We start from the raw sequence: 15,981 nt of genomic DNA on the forward strand, positions 1-15,981 counted from the left end.
GGATTAAGAGCTGGAGATCGCGGCGACGCAGCGGAGGGTGCTGAGACCCGCGAGAGGCCTGCCCAGCCAAGCCCCGGACTCTGTTCTTTTCCTTCTGGAGGGCGGCGCCCCTGACTGGCCTGACTGGCCTGACTGGGCAAAGGGGGGAAGGCAGGACGGTGTGTGTGCTGGTGGTTGTTTTAAAGGGATTTTGAGGTTTAAGAGCGACATTTAGCCATTCATCAAACCTGTATAACTTTTGAATAAATAGGTCCTTTCCTTTTCCCCAAACTCTGCCATTCAGAGCCCTCATTCCAAGGGCGGGGGGCAAAGGCCCCACAACCGAGGGGCCCGGGGAAGGGGGGGGCGTCGTTTCGGTCATAGCATCTGGGCACCCCCCCTCCACGGGTCCATTTCTTCGGTATCACGATGACCAACGGGCAGGCGCGCTGGCCTCCATCTGGCCTGCGGCCCAGGCCAGCCTGGGTTCCTCTGCTTTGGGTTCTTGGGGGGCCCACCTACGAGGCCCGCAACCCCCGCTCCCCAAGAAGACGGGGCACCAAGGGGCCCTGCGCTCCCTCCCACACAGCGCATGGCGTCGTGGGGCCCAAAACCCAACACGCGGCTGGGCTGTCCTCCCACACGCCCACCGCGGCCCACGCCCCCCACACCCGCTGCCCTGGCCGGTCTAACGCCAAGGCAACGGCCGCTCCGCTCGGCCGGCCCAGAGCCACACCAGGGGGGCCGCCCTCCCTGCCCACAGCACACCCAGCTCACGCTCACCCGCTCACACTCACCCTCACAGGTTCACGCTCACCTGCTCACACCCACAAACACCTGCTCAAACACACTTGCTCACCCCCTCAGGCATCTGCTCACTTAAGCACGTGTGTTCACATGGCGTACATGTGTGCACTAGCACGTTCACACCCACACATGCACGTGCATGCCCACGCACACACTCACGTGCGCCTTTTTACACAGCAGCCGTCTGCAGCGAGAAGAGCCGGAGCTGCCCATTCTGAGTGCGAGCACCTTCTTGGGAGCCAGCGCGCGCTGGGGTTTGCACCGTTTGGGACAAGAGGCCCTCCGAGCAAAACGTTCTGTGCCCACCTCCCGCATGTCACATTCCAGGGGCGACAGCCAGAGGCCAGGACGAGCCCCCTATCAAGGAGCCGGGGCGGGGCGCCGGGAGGGGAGGGCAGGAGGCGCGGGCGCGGCGGTGGGCTCGCTCATGCGTGGAGGCGGGGCCGTGGCGTCTCAGGGGCTGCTCCTCTGCGCAGCGAAACCGCCTCCTCTTCGAGACCAGGCAGGGTGGCCTGTCCGGCGCGAGCGCGTGGCCTCCGGGCGGGGGCTACGCCTCCGCCGCCTGCAGCTCCCTCAGCGCAGCCTGGAGGAGGTGCCGGAGCCTCCGGAGCAGGGCGGGCGCGGCGCTCCGGGGGCCGCCGGGGTCGGCGCAGTCCTGCACCGCCTCTCGCAGCTGCCGCTGGAGCCGGGAGGAGACGGCGGAGCTCCTGAGAGTCGCGGGGAACCAGTGTCGGAATATCTTGTCACAGACCACCTGGGGGAAGGGCAGTGGGACATTAGCTCGGGGCAGCGAACACCCCCGGGAGCCCCCCAGCCCGTGAGGGGTCCTTCGAGACCTCAGCTTTGCTCCCAATGTCCCCCCAAGGGCCTCGGGGTTGGGGGCCTGCAGATGTGCCTGGACTCAGCCCCATGAGTAAGCCTCCCATCAGGGACACGGTTGCCTCATAGCAGGAGGAAAATTCCTTTTCTGGCCTCGAGCAAGTGGGGGGAGTTCTGGTGCCACCTCACAAAGGACGGGAGTGTGTCTGAAGACACGGGGAGCAGAGAGTCACAGGCCTCGACCGCTGCGTAGGAGCGGCCCGCTCGGCCGCCAGCGGTCACAGGACCTGCGATAACCAGGGCAGGGAGTCCTGCCAGTGCAAGGACATTCAGTGAGGAGCGGCGTGCAAATGCGGCAGCTCCTGGAGGCTCGTGGGCAAAAGGCAGGTGGAGGAGGAAGGCTGAGGGCCCAGGCTCCCTGAAGAGGCCTCTGAAATGCTTCAGGAGCAGAAGTGAAAATTCAGCCACCATCTTGCGGCCTTTTGTTCTAACAGGGCACAGAACCCACGGGCGCTGGAGACCCCTTTGCATTCTCTTTTCACACCTGCCGTTCATGTGCAGCTTTCCGCCTCCGCGCCCACGTCCCCGCCCCCGGGGCAGGAGACGGGCCAGGCAGGCATCGCTCGCCTGCCGCGATTTCCTACAGCGCGCTCAGCGCACGCTCCGCGTGAGCCTCGTTTAACAAATGCCTCTTCCACAGAGTCAACTTTAACTTCCTCTTCCCAGGGCCTGCGAGGGCGAGGGCTCTTTTGAAAAACAAGTTATCTTGTTTCTTTTTTGAATTGCTAATATATTTTCATGGGCAAAAAAAAATGTCCCAAAAGATGGACTGTCATCGTTGTCTCCGCCCCGTCCTGAGAGCCAGACGCCGAGCTCCAGCTCCCTGAACATCCTCCTAGAGAGTCTGCGTGCACAGCGGGGACTGCGAGTCCTTTGCATGTCCCTCTCCGTAAGCAGGTGTATGGCGCACTGTGCCCTGCAGCTTCCGTTCCCACTCAGCGGAGGGTCCGGGAGCTTTTCACATAGCTCCTCAGAAAGACCTCCCGTTAGTTTCAATGGCTGCACCACAAATGTGCAGATGTATCACAAATTTATTATTTAGCTAGTCCCCTATTGGTGGAAATGGAGGTTGTCTGCTAACTCTTACTGTTCTGAACAACGCTGCAATAAGCAGCTTGCATATATATGCCATTTTTACAGGTAGCTAAATTTCTAGAAATGGAACTTCTGGGCCCAAGAGCATGTGCACTTTTTGTTTTGATGGATCTTGCCAAGTGGACCTCATAAACGTTGTGCTGAGTTACACACGCACAGCAAATACGGTGAGGATGCTCGCTCCCCGTATGCCCTCGCCAGCACACGTGCTCTTTCATTTGTGCCAATAATGGGCGACGAGGTTTACTCTGCGTTGTCCTGATCAGTCAGGAGGGAAGCTATTCCTGCCTCCTTTCCGGTCACGGTCAGGTTGATACGCTTTGCCCCTGTACCACCAGATGGCTGGCCCTTTTTGTATTAATGTGTGGATGCTCTTCACATTTAAGGACTTCGCCCCTTGCTCTGTGGGTTTCCAGGCGAGTGGACTCTAAGAGGGAGGTCTGCACGCGAAGAGTCACTGAGGGGTGTCCTTGGGGACCGCGCTCCCCCGGAAGCGCGAGAGGAGCTGAGTGGCTGGTGCTGGGTCGTCTGCTGCCCTGCCGGGTCGTCTTCATCGAGGCAGGGGCTGGGCTCAGCAGGCAGCCCACCCCGCTCACCAGGCACCAGACACTGCCCGGGGACATGGGGCAGCCAGGCAAAGCAGCTCTGCGGGCTGAGGACAGCCCTGGGGACACTCTCAGAGCCCCTGGAGGTGTGGGATTAGGGCCTTCACTTGCCTCGTAATGGATCTGTAAGAGCCCTGTATGGAGCAGGCGGGGCCAAAGGAGGCTTACAGTCGTGAAGAAGAAACAGAGCTTGTTCTTGTATTATTGTTTATTAATTATTGTATTGTTTTCCAGGCAAACCACTGTAAACCTGCTTTTGCCCCACCCTGTGTTACGAATAGGAACCTTAGTCTCTCATCACGTGGCAAAGGACAGGTGTTCACGTGCCCACTTCGTGGGCTGAGGTCGCAGGCAGCTGATGCTCTGGGGGAAGCCGTGGTGTCCCCACAGCGGAGATAGAATGACTTCCCTGCAGCCGCACCCAGGGTGCGAGTGCCCAGGAAGTTAAAGAGGCTTGGGGGCGGGGGGGGGGCTTCTGCCCGGCGGGGCCCAGAAACTGCAAATTCACAGCCCCTGCCTGGGTCTCCCGAGAGCAGCCCTCCCGCGCGGCGCGGCACCGCGCTCTGGCCCGCTCCACCCCCAGCTCGCATCACCTGCTCCGCCACCGGCCGGAGTCACCGGGTCTGCACCGGTCACGCCGACCCTTCCGGCTGGAGGGCCGTAGGGAGGAACAGCTGCAGAAAGGTGAGAAACAGGGCGGGAGGCGAGGGGGTGGGGGGGGGCCAGTGCTAGGCAGGGCACAGCGCGAGCTCTGCCTGCTTGTGATCTACACCTAGGAGCTCAGGCTCATCCACACCCTCCTGGGAGCGCAGGTGAGGGCCACGGGCAGGCAACTTCCGCCCAACAAAGAGCGTTCCCGCCGGCGGGCGTGGGGCCTCCCTGACTCCAGACCCGACCCGAGTGTCGGAACCAGCTCCGATTCCTGCCTTCCGCTGATTTCCGGACTTAGGGCACGTGTTCCCTCTGCTATTGCCCACCTGGGGGCCCTAACCCCTCCCCTGTCTGGGCTGAGGCGTCCGTCCAACCTCTGGGGTTTGGCCAGTTTTCGGGACAGCTTTGCAGTCTTTTCATTCTTAGTGCTCACCGTGTGTGTGTGTGTGTGTGTGTGTATGCAGAAAGTAGATCCAGAGAGAAGAGCCCTCTTGCTGAGAGCAGGGGACAGGGCGGGGGGGCAGGCTGTCTTTGCTGGGAACTGCATCCATAGGACCTCATGGTGTCACTTGGCCAACGACCCGACGGGGCAGGCAACAAAGAAGCAGTGACCACCTGTCCCTGATCATCCCCGCCCCAGCTCACGGGGACCCAGGGGGCACAGGGAGGGGGCCGCCTGCATGGACGGGGCGCCGCAGCACCGCCCCTCACCTGCAGGTTGCTGTTGACTCTCTGTGCGCCACACCTGTTGACTCGCAAATCACACCTTGAAAAACAGTCAAAGAAATTGCAGTCTTCGTCTCCCGTGCAATTCTGCTCGAGAATCTCCCTCATTTTAGGCTCAAAAAAGGCCATGTCCACGTCGATAGCCACCACCTGCAACCAAACAGCACAGGGTAACTAAGGGCAGCCGGCTCAGCGCTCAGGGAGGCCCCGCGGCTCTGAGTCCGCCTCCGCATGGGACCGGACGTCCCGGGGCTGCGGGCCTCAGAGCTCTGCAGCCAGCGGCCAAGCCGGCCGCCCTGGGAAGCGCGGCTTTGCTCCCCTCACAGTGGCGTAGACTCTGACTCTGCTGCATGGCTTTTACAGTGAGAAGGGCCGCGCTGTCCCTCGTGAAAGCCTACGGTCGGGAACCCTGGAGTGCGGGGGGTCCGGCCTCGTGGCGTCTCGGGGCCACACTGGAAGAAGGAGAATTGTCTTGGACCACACATGCAATACACTGCTACACATCATCACAAAAAAACTCACAATGTTTTAAGTAAATTTACGATTTTGTGTTGGGCCGAATTCACAGCCGTCCTGGGCCGCATGCGGCCTGGGGGCTGCGGGCCGAAGCCTGTCCCTTTCCGTCCTTCAGCGTTTCTCAGCCTTCCAAGTAGTGCCCTGGAATGTCTTCGGAATGAATTGCCCCCCTCCTGGCTTTACCACTTTGGTCGCTGACCTCCACGGGTCAGGATGACGAAGCAGTGAGCTCAGGTTGGCCACCCCCGCGAACAGAAGCAATACGAGGAAACCGCATCCGAGAGGCAGGTCGCGGGGCGCGATGGTGAAGAGGAGGCGGACAGTACCCCAGCTGCCTGCTGGTGGCGTCTCTGTGACCGGAGTCAACGGCTTTGTCCCTGACTCTTTGGACGGGCACCAGGGGTTGTACGTGTTGTGGGGGGCGGGGGGGATTGCAGTGTCAAAGTCCTCGAATTCCGGTTGAGGCGTGTGGAGCTTGATCCCACGTCAGACGCCACATCCTGTTGGTGCGCGGATGGAGATCCCTGGAATTTCAGATTTATCTTCTTGGCTCCCAACCAAAGAGGCGTCAAAACCACAAGACTAACATCTAAATTATGCAGATTTCCCTTCATCACCTGAATTTTTAAAAAAAGATGAGCTCAAACCTGAGAAAACCTGGAGTCGGCCCAAATCAAGCAGTTCATAGCTTCAAGGTATTAAAAAGCTATTAAAAGACTTGATGAATTCAAGGGAGACTGCATCTCACAAGCCTTCACAGGTCCCCCCTTCCTTCTCCCGTCCGTAGCCCCTCCAGAAAGGGGTCCTTTGTTTTGGTTTCTCACTCAGGATTGATGCTGGAAGGCAAGAAATTTTCTTGGGGCCTATTCAGGAAAACGGAGGAGGGAAAATCGTTTATTTCAAAATATGGGGAGAATAACCAAAAAAGAAAAACAGGGAAGCGTTTCGGTGTTAAGAGCTTTGCTTAATTACTAATCCAGGCACAGCAAACAGAAATTATCATTTTAATCAGTTTTTCCTGTCTCATTATTTAGCCAAAAGAAATAGCTCACTTCATTACTTGCACTGGCTAATAGACTGAAAAGGGATCAGGTTATGCTAATGACCGGTCGGCCTTCTAGGACCGGATTGGCCTGCAAGGCCCCCCTGTTCCCCCCGCGGTTTCTGGCCCTGCCCCCGGATTCCCGGGCCCCAGATGGAGTTTCAGCTCCTTGCAGTTTCTCCCCCTTACATTTCTGATGGCTCCCTTCTCCTCTCCCAGGAGAGCCAGATTTATTTTTTAATTTTTCTGCAAAGCAGAAGGGGGTGCCAGCCATTGTGCGCAGAACCGTAAGCACCTGAAACAGAAACGGCGACTCAACGAATCAGAAAGCCTGCGTGAGGCCTCTTACCCTGCACCCGGAGAGCCCTGAGCCCCCCGTGGGGAGGGACCCGGCCTGCACCGCCTTCAGACGGCACCTCGGCCTCAGCCTAGAAGGGACAGGTCATTCCGTTACCCTTGGAAAGCGTGGCTCTGGGACAGGAAATGTGTCACCTGCTCGGAAGGAGCCCTTGCTGGCAAACGCAGTGATGCTTTGTGCTTGTTTGGGGGTAAACCGTCAGCACCTGTGAGTGGGGACCCGCAGGGGTGCACTGCTTCAGTCATGGGTTCTTCCCACCCCCTCCTGCCGCCTGGGCAGCTGCGACAGGGCCCAGAGGGAGGCCCCGCTGTGGTCCCTGAGCGGGAGCGCAGCAGGAACACCTGCAGGCTTGTCTCCCAGACACAGATTGCCACATCCATCCCCGAGTGTCCGACGCGGGAGCGCGGAGGCCGACGCCTCCGCAAGGCATGTCTGTCCCTCACGGAAGGCGCCCGAATGCCAGGCGTCTCTCGAGAAGTCTAACCCGCGGAAGGGAAGCTCCCTAGAACCGCCAGGAAGGAAGGGCTAGAAAGCGCTGCACGTTGCCACGGGGCCTGGGCAGTTTGAAGACAGTGTCCCCAACTGGGTTGTTGTCCTAAAGCCCGCAGACGCCGCCCTCCCCGTGACCGCTGAGGACGTCCCGCTGCTCTCAGCGAGGACGGGCTTTGCAGGGGAAACCAGGACAGCCCTCAGGGAGGACCCACCCGGTCGCGGGCCCGGGTCCCTGCTGTCCCCGCCTGTCATCACAGTCCCCCTCACCCACGGTGGGGAGGGGTGCATGAACCCCCTGAGTTCTCACGAATGCAGCGCCGGAAGGGCGGGCTGTCCAGACTAGAAGCCTGCGTCATGCTGCTGTGCTTCCCAGGATTTCAGAAATTCTGTCACTGATGACCCCAAAACCCGCCCAGGACACCGCCCCCCTCCCCCCAGAGCACTCACCGTGAGGTCCTGCCTGATGGCGAAGTTCTCGGGCTTGACGTCACAGAGGTGGAGGCGGTGGGAGAAGCCGTGGTCGAACTGCCTCACCAGGTCCAGGAAGCTGAGCGCCACGTCGCTGACGGCCTGGGCCCGGCCCCGGGGGGCCCCGTCCAGGGGGAAGAGGGTCCCGTGGTGGGCGCTGCCCGCCGCCAGGTACTCCACGGCGTAGAAGTGGCCGCAGGAGCCCAGCACAGGCAGGGCGTGTGGGCTCAGCCCCCGCAGCACGCTGAGCAGGACGAACTCCTCCTGCTGTACCAGGGACCACAGGCTGGCCAGCTGGCCCCGCCACCGCAGGCCCCGGCGGCCCGGCCACAGCGGCCCCAGGCTGCGCGCGGACAGCTCCAGGCCCAGGGCGCTCCGCACCTCCCCAGCCACCAGCAGCAGCAGCTCTGCCTCCGGGACGGCCGGGCCCCCGTCCTCGGTCGGGCCCCCGAGCAGGCCGGGCGGCCGGAAGCTGGAGAAGGCTTCCTCCTTGGACTTGAGGACGACGGGGCGGCCGCGCCAGTCCGCCTGCAGCACCTTCTTGCCCCTGTCGTAGTAGAGACAGCGCCGGTACAGCAGCTTCCCCGCCACACACAGGTCCTCGCAGAGGTCGCCCGCCAGCACCCCGCCCTGGTAGTCCCGGCACTGGAAGGGAGGGACAGTGGTCAGGGTCACAGCACGGGGGGGGGGGCGGCGGGGGAGACAGGGAAAGAGCCCAGGGCGCTCCCTGCGCTCAGGACGCTCCTAACAGCCGTTGAAACCTGGCAAATGCGAGCCACAGAGGCTCTTCAGGGCAGTGAGCGATTGAAGGAAAGACGGAAAGGTGACTCATTTTCATGTTTTCCAGCCAGACCCAGGGCTAGGTCCTCAGAATCAACACCCAGGGGGAGAAGGGGTCTCCACCGTCCAGCTGGGCGGTGCGGGAACGGCGGTGTGCCGCCGGGGTTCGGCCTTCTCGGCTGCCAGGGAGAGGGCGGGCCAGGTGGCAGGGCCGCTGAGGGCTTGTGAGCCCATCCATCCAGGGACAGCTGAGTCCGATCTCGGGAGCGGGGACCTGAGGCCACAGGCCAGGCCCTTACGCTGGCGTGGCCCGGGAGGCTCCCGGAGGGTCGCAGGGGTCAGGGAACTGGCGGCAGAAAACGGGAGTCAGAATAGGCCTCACGGCTGCTAGTGTCTGCAGGACCAGAGAGGGGACGTCACCAGGGACGCACTTCAGAAGGGAGGGACCGCGTGGGCTCAGCTGTGGGCGGGGAGGGAGCGTTTGGCTGTGGGTTGTGGTGAGGCAGGCGCCCGGGAGCCCTCAGGCGGGGCATTTCTCCTCACCTTCGGGGTCCTTCTGATGGGCGCCACGCGAGGAGACCTGTGACCCCCCAGCACACTGCCATCACCCCTGAGGAGACGGTCAGCCAGGCTCTGACAACGGACCCGCTGGGGGAACGGCCACAGGCAAGGCCCACCGGCCTCAGCCGCACCTGGCCACCTCCCAGTGAGCAACGCCACCTTCCGAACTTAGCGCCATGTGCGCGAGCTGAGCCGTGGTCCGACGACGGGCCAGGCCCCGCGGTTCACAGAACAGAAGCGGCCGCCTTCCCACCCCATCAATGACAGGGCAGCATGAGATGGCAGGGGCATGGCCAGGCGCGGTGGGCGGGAGACTGGGTTTGCCCCCGGGCTCTGCCCCTCACTGGGTGTGTGGCTCGTCTTCAAATCCGTAATGAGGGACGATAAAGCCGTGTCTCAGGAAGCCTGTGAAGGTCAACCAAGGTCACGGGTGCGGAGGACGTGTCGCCTCAGAGAATGCTCGTTTCTCAGCTGGTCCTGGTCACTAGAAGCCAGGGGCCAGGAAGGCATCTTCCTGGAGAGATGCATCTGAGCTCAGTTTTGAAAGAGATTGCAAGCCTGCCTCGCAGACAAGGAGGGTGAGGGCAGCTCGGCCACGGGGACTTCGCCGGCGCCATGATGCAGTTGCAGAGTCACGTGGGGCGGTCAAAGGACCGGGCCGGTTCACGGTGTGGAGAGCAAGGCCAGATCGCGGGCCTGCAGGCAGCAGACCGGGGTGTGTGATCCAAACTGAGATTCCTCCGTCTCCACCTGCTACATACACTTGCTTTCTGCCCTGCAGAGGTCAGATCCGCCTTCCCCGGCAGCCCCCCCCCGCCCCCCTCTGTCCCGGGCTCTCACTGAAGGATCCCCCCAAGTCACTTGCTCACTGACCCCTGCCCCCGCCCCGCGGGCTCCCCACAGCTCAGCCTCCCCTGCAAAGCTGGATGGGAATCAGATTCAAATCGAACTGAAACCTGTACAAGAGTTGCCCCTGCACATTTGGAAGGAATTCCCCAACAGGAGTTGCAAGATATTTTGAACAGTGGTCTACTCATTGAATTTGGCATCTGACCTATTGATTTGGGAGGGGAACATTAATGTCAGCTATTTTCTGAGGATCAGCACATTGAGGCCTAAGGGATGAGGGGTCAGGCATCGGAAAGCCCAGGAAACAGAGCGCGGTGCCCGGTGGGCTCTGAGGGCTATGACGGACTTCCGGAGCTCCGTGACCTTATCACAGGAGGCTGTTCCCCTGAGAGCCAAGCACACACAATGCAGTTATTATGCAGCTGTTCTTCGTTATCATCCTTTAGGGTGGAGGACTTCGGCCTTCCGGTTCCTATGCCTCTTACGCAGGATGCAAATGAACATAACCTCGGTCCACTCCGGCTATTTCAGTCCCCAGTGTTAGAGTGTGTCCCCAGGGTCTCACGCATGTCTGTGCCTACTCCACACAGAGAAAGGTTTAATCTAGCATTAAAGAAAAAGAAAAGAAAGCAAACCTAACGTGTAAGTTATGAGGTTACAAACTAATTAATAATTGTCATCATGTTAGAGACAATCATGACATTACTTTATCAGCAGCAGGTCCTATTGGAGTAGCTATTTGTAACTAAAAAAAAGTGATTTTATTTACATTTTTAAAATCAGTTTTCTCTGAAACGAGGCGGTCCTAAGTGCCAGTTTGAAGACAGGTACGTTTCTGTGCCCCAATGTGTGTGCTCACAAAATCCACAGGAATAGGCTGGGGGGAGGGCGTGTGAAGGCTCGTTGAAGCTAAGCGGCCTTCTCTAATCACATGAACTCACAGTGCGCTTGTGCTTCCTGCGGGTCACGCAGATGAGCAAACGCACTCTGTCAGCGCACGCGGCTCTGCAGGAAGCGCCCCCAGCGGTTGCCGAATCTCTCCAGTTCGTGTCGCGCTTCGCAGGCGAAAGCAAAACCTGTCCGCTCCGGTTGGAGCACCGCTTGACAGGTCTCAGAAGTCACATCTCAGGTCTCGATTTTCTTTCGCGTGTTTCCTTTGTCTTAAAGGAGCATTTCGTTCCTACATGCTCAGCAACCATCACGTCGCAGGATGGGGTTCCTGGCCCAGCAGCGACCTGTGCGCTGCAGAATCTCCATGCACGTGGCCCATCCCCGGGGCAACCCTTCTTGGCCCTGGACGGCTTCCAGGGGTGTCCAGCCGTTTGGCGTCTCGGGGCCACACTGGAAGAAGAGTTGTCTTGGGCCACCCATTAAATACATTGCAACACGTCATCACAAAAAATCTCATAATGTTTTAAGTAAATTTACGATTTTCTATTGGGCCGCATTCATAGCCATTCTGAAACGCACGTGGCCCGCGCGCCACGGGTTGGACACCCCTTGGACAATGTGCGCGATGCACGCGGACGAAGCGCACAGAACAGAGTCGTTCTCTGCTGCAAGGTCTCCCTGGGCATGTGCCCTGGATGCTGTGGTCCCACGGGGGCCCGGGGTTCCCATCACAGCAAAGAAAGAAGGGCCTGTCCTGACAAAGAGGAACCTCGAATGTAGACAACGAAGTGAAAGCACATCGAGCCTAACCAGCAGAAAGGGAATTCAGCCTCTGAACAACAGCGTCTGTGGGAATCCTCTGAGATGCTTTGAAAGTGATACGCTGTGGAGGGTGAAATGTACCCAGCTGTTCCTGACAGTTCTCGTCATGGAGGAAGCCACTCGCTGTCACGGGGTGTCTGCCATCAGCCAGCACAGGGCTCACCCTGGCTCCCCACTCCCGCACCCACTGCATGAATCAGGGCTCCGCGTCACCATCTGCGAAATGGGGCAGTCAAAGCCACACCTCCCTGGGGCTGTAGAGGGGACTAAGTGAGAGGATGCACGCGAAACTGCTTAGCGCGGAGCCCACCCAGCAGGGCAGACAGGCACCGTGGCCCAGCCCTCTGCGCTCCCACCGCTGCTGCGTGGGGAGCTCTGCCGCAGGGCAGAGGCAGGTCCTGGATTCTCCGGCGGCCCAGGGCCGGTCCGCTGGGAGAGCGGGAGCCTCCAGGTCATGCACTCTGGACAGCAGGGCCGCGGAAACCTCGCAGCGAGGCCGAAGAGGGCACGGGGGTGTCTTGATTACGGGATGTGCTGAAAAGCTACCGTAAAGAGTGCGCTGCAGCCCGAGTAGAAAAATGCAAAGCTCTCCGACCCAGGGCTCGACTCTCTGGAAAGAGTCCAGCGGGCTCTTCCAGGGTCGGGGAGTGTGGTGGGCTTCCTCAGGAGTCGGTGGGCTTGGGGTCGCAGCAAGCCTGGCTCCCAGCTCCTCCGCGTCACCCTGCGCGCCAGGGCCGGGAACCCCGGGACCTTGCCCACGGCTCTGCGACAGTTGCTGAAGCCAGGGCAGGGGCGGGGATGGGGTGGTATCGCGGGGACAGGGGGCTCCCTGTGGCTCAGCTCAGTTACTCCTTCTGTGCTCTGGTATTCAGAGGGAAGCTAATGAGAGTCTGGAGGCCAGTCAGGAAACTCACAGCCAGCTTCATTATTGAGGATAAAAGCCGGGCAGAATGAATTGAAAGTGCTCAGGGAGCCCAGAGACAGAAGCTCGATTCAGCCCGAGCCCTGTGAGGCCCCCTTGCCAGCCTCCGCGGGCGGCCGGGCCCAGCAGCCCGGGTTGGCAGACTAAGGGCAAGTTCAGACCTCGGGCCAGCGCAGGCGGCCCTGGGTCGCGGGGAGCCGGGCGCTGCGCAGGGCCCTCCACAGCATGTCCAAGGGGAGAAGGTAGGAAAGGTCGCGGCAGGGAGAGAGGGGGAGACAGTCAGGTCCTGAGCTCATGGGAGGGGTCATGGCTTCCAACAAGGCGCCCGAATGATGCACCGCAAAAAGTCGGCTCACTGAGACAGCAGCAGTGAATTTGAGGAAGAGAAGCCTGGCATCTCAAATGTGTTCTTTTGGCGATAGGAAAGGGGGAGACCTTCGGGGTGGGACCGACCTGTTCAGCTTTATGTCAGGCTAGAAACGACCCCGTATGGCTGCCATTGGAGATGTATTGGTAGAAGCTCTGCTCAGAACTGGTTTTTAACTCACGAGCTGAAATGCTGGGAACACTATGAAGAGCAATTACTGAAATTATATTAGGCTATTTCATTTCCATTCAGCCTTTTCCCACTCAACCAAAGGTAAATACATGAAAAATGGGATTCGTTTTTCACTTTCTGAAAGATTTTTATGTTATTTTTTGTAAACAGAAGTATTCCATCCTGGCCAAACTATTAATCTTTGTTCACTATAAATTGTTGACCAGTCCCCCCAAAATGAAAGGAATTTTCTAGAGGGGTTACTGAGAAAATAAACGGGCTCACATAACTTAAAGAAAGCTTGATAGGACGCCGGTGTAACAGGGGTGGATGGACGGATGGACGGACGGACGGACGACGGATGGGTAGGATGGAGGGATCGATGAGGAGTGTCTCACGTGCGTGATGATCAGTTCATTGTGTCAGGCTCAGTGAGGGAATATGATTTGTTTTAGCTTGTACCTTTCACTCCTTATTCCGTAAACTTTCCCAATCTCATTTTTAATGTAAAAAAAAAAAAAAACCCAATCATTTGCTTGAAAACCTTTATGCTACCCTGTTTTGATAACCTATCATATGTAAGCAATTGGACCAAAAACATCCCCTGCATTTCTTGAAGATTTCTTCAAAAATAGATCACTTTTCACACCACACGCTGAGACAATCATTGTTTGGAGAAGTGAATAAACTCCTCCAAAGCCCGGGGAGCAGCAGTAGCTGCTCTCTGCGCCTTTCTTGGCTTCCCTTTTGGGAACGTCCGCCTCTGTGCAGGGCCCCTGGCGCGCGGCATCTTCCACGGCAAACAGACCGCAGAGCGGCCGGTGCTGGGGACACGCCGAGTGGCATCTGGGACCCGGGCGGCGTTTCCTTCTCGCCTGCTGCCGCGCCCCGCTGAGCAGCGACTGGGGGACGGAGACTGTGGTCACCACCCCAGGACAGGGGGCCGCAGGGCTCGGGGGAGGAGCGCGCTCTGCCCGGGGTCCCAGCGGCAGAGCCCGGGTCCTGCCGTGGAGTCGCCGGGAGCGGAGCCCGAGGGAGAGAACGGGGACCCGGGATCCGTCTTGGCCCGCGTCCAGGCCAGCGCCTCCCGCCCGGCTGGCCCACGCGGGGCGCGGCCCCCGAGGGACTGTCGGACGGCTCTGCGTTCACCCACAAACTTTCTTCAGCGGCGCGGCGGGGAGCAATCGGGCAGGACGACTCTTGGGACAAAGGGCCAATTTTGGCGATGGGACAGAGACACCCCCGCGCCCACGGAGGACTCAGGGGCACAGTGCCCATTCCGGGGCCAGGGATGTGTGCGTCCCGCCTCCCACGCACCGTGTCCCCCCATCGCCCAGGCGCGCGTCGCAAGGCAGTGCGGCAGCGGGACCTACCAGTGCGGCCAGGATGCTCCGGCTCTTCTCGTCGGTGCAGCGCTCGGAGAGGGCGCCCGGGTGCGCGCGGAGCAGCAGCGCGGCGGCCAACACCCAGCCCGCGGTCCAGGCGGCGCAGGCGGCCAGCGCGCCTCGCCTGCCCCGCCAGCGCCGCCCGCAGCGCCCGGAGCAGCCCCGCGCGCCAGCAGCGCGCGCCATGTCCAGCCTGCCCGCCACCCACTCGCCGCCGTGCCCCGCGCTGGTGTCGCGGCTCCGCTGCCGCCGGCTCGGCGGGGGCGGGGGCGCGGGGGAGAGGCCACGCAAGGGGAGGCGAGGCCCGCGGCCGGATACCCTGCCCGGTGAGTCCTGCGGCGGGTGGGGGCTCCCGCCGGGGCACCCGGGGAGGGGCTTGTGCGCCCCCTGGACGCCCCGCTCCGTCGCCGCACCCGGGCGCCCTTTCCACTTCTTTTTCACATTTCCCCCCAAGACCCGCTCCTCTTAAACAGAATCCGCATAGATTCAAACTCCCTGGTCTGGGCTCCTGGCTCCTCGGTCAACACATCTCCAATGCAGACAAAACCCAAGACACCCCGACCCCGTCCCCTGTCCTCTGGGCGGCACTGAGTGCCCCACACGTAGACCCTGGTCACTGCGTGTCCCCCTCCGCCATTTGCTGTTCTGCTAGATTCCCCTCTCCTCTGCATCACCCCGACTTCGGAGGGCCCCGGGTGGGACCCGCGAGGAGCATGCCTAGAGTCGGGGTCCCCGGACACGACAGCCGGGGACGGTGCGGCCGCTGCGGCCGCCTTTCCCATCCCAGGCAGCCTCCTGAACCCAGAGCCCCCTCCCACCCCAGCCTAGGCTGCCAAAAACTCCAGGGTCCCTTTGCAGGGGCAACAAGCGCAGCACTCTAAACAGTTCCGCTTCCCCCCTCCGCCCCCAGCCAGGAGGAAGCACTCGCTAAATGTGTCTAAACCTGCATGTAGGTCTATTTGTAACATCCTCTCGGGAGCGAGCTTCAGTGCTCCATCCCAGCCGTTGCGGAAAATAGGCGGTCGCTCCTCAGGCTGAGCTGTCTGTCCTCAGTTCTGGCCAGCCGTCCCCTCCCTCCCCAGGCCACCAGCTGCTCCTCCCTCCGTCCCTCCCTGAAAGCCTGGTTCCCAGGGGAAGCGTGTGCTGGTGGGGGGCGCCCTGAGCCGTGGCAGCGCCGGCTCTGAGGCGCCACCCCGGGGCTCCGCATCCAGTGCGCAGGGGCTCGCGCTGGGCGCCTCCGGTGCCGCCTGGGGCGCTCACACCCCTGTCTCCACTGGGCCTGAGTGTCACACACCGATCCTGAGTGTGGGTGGGGCAGGAATTGCTCTGGCCCCGAGGAAGCAGCCTGCTGTTCTCTCTGGGAACTGGCTTCCCAGCCTTGGCTGTTCTGCAGCTCACAGCTCTGAGTTTCGAGACTCCATTGGAGGGGTCTCCAGGAATTGCGAAACACCGCAGGAACAAATGCTCAGCCCCAAGGACGCTCTGGGTACACCGCAGGTGTTCTCTAACACCACAGACGCTTGGGATTGGGGGGGGGGGGCACTCAGCCAACAGCTATAATGCCTGTCCCTTCCCCTCTGGCCAGCCCCGGCGCCCCCAGGGCACGCCCAGCCCC

The 15,981-nt window shown here is 60.8% G+C and overlaps 1 protein-coding gene across 1 annotated transcript; it reads right to left on the minus strand.

Moving 5' to 3' along the window:
* Positions 1-1,333: 1,333 nt before the first annotated feature.
* On the minus strand, positions 1,334-14,552 carry DIPK1C (divergent protein kinase domain 1C). Its single transcript, XM_054583382.1, has 4 exons — positions 14,355-14,552; positions 7,598-8,263; positions 4,728-4,892; positions 1,334-1,540 (listed from the first exon to the last, which is right to left on the minus strand). Exons 1-4 carry the CDS (start codon positions 14,550-14,552, stop codon positions 1,334-1,336), a joined length of 1,236 nt encoding a protein of 411 aa, XP_054439357.1.
* Between the last annotated feature and the right edge of the window lie 1,429 nt (positions 14,553-15,981).

Source organism: Pteronotus mesoamericanus, unplaced genomic scaffold (assembly GCF_021234165.1).
Source record: "Pteronotus mesoamericanus isolate MK-2021 breed Mesoamerican mustached bat unplaced genomic scaffold, CSHL_Meso_final contig_74, whole genome shotgun sequence".
Classification (NCBI taxonomy): domain Eukaryota; kingdom Metazoa; phylum Chordata; class Mammalia; order Chiroptera; family Mormoopidae; genus Pteronotus; species Pteronotus mesoamericanus.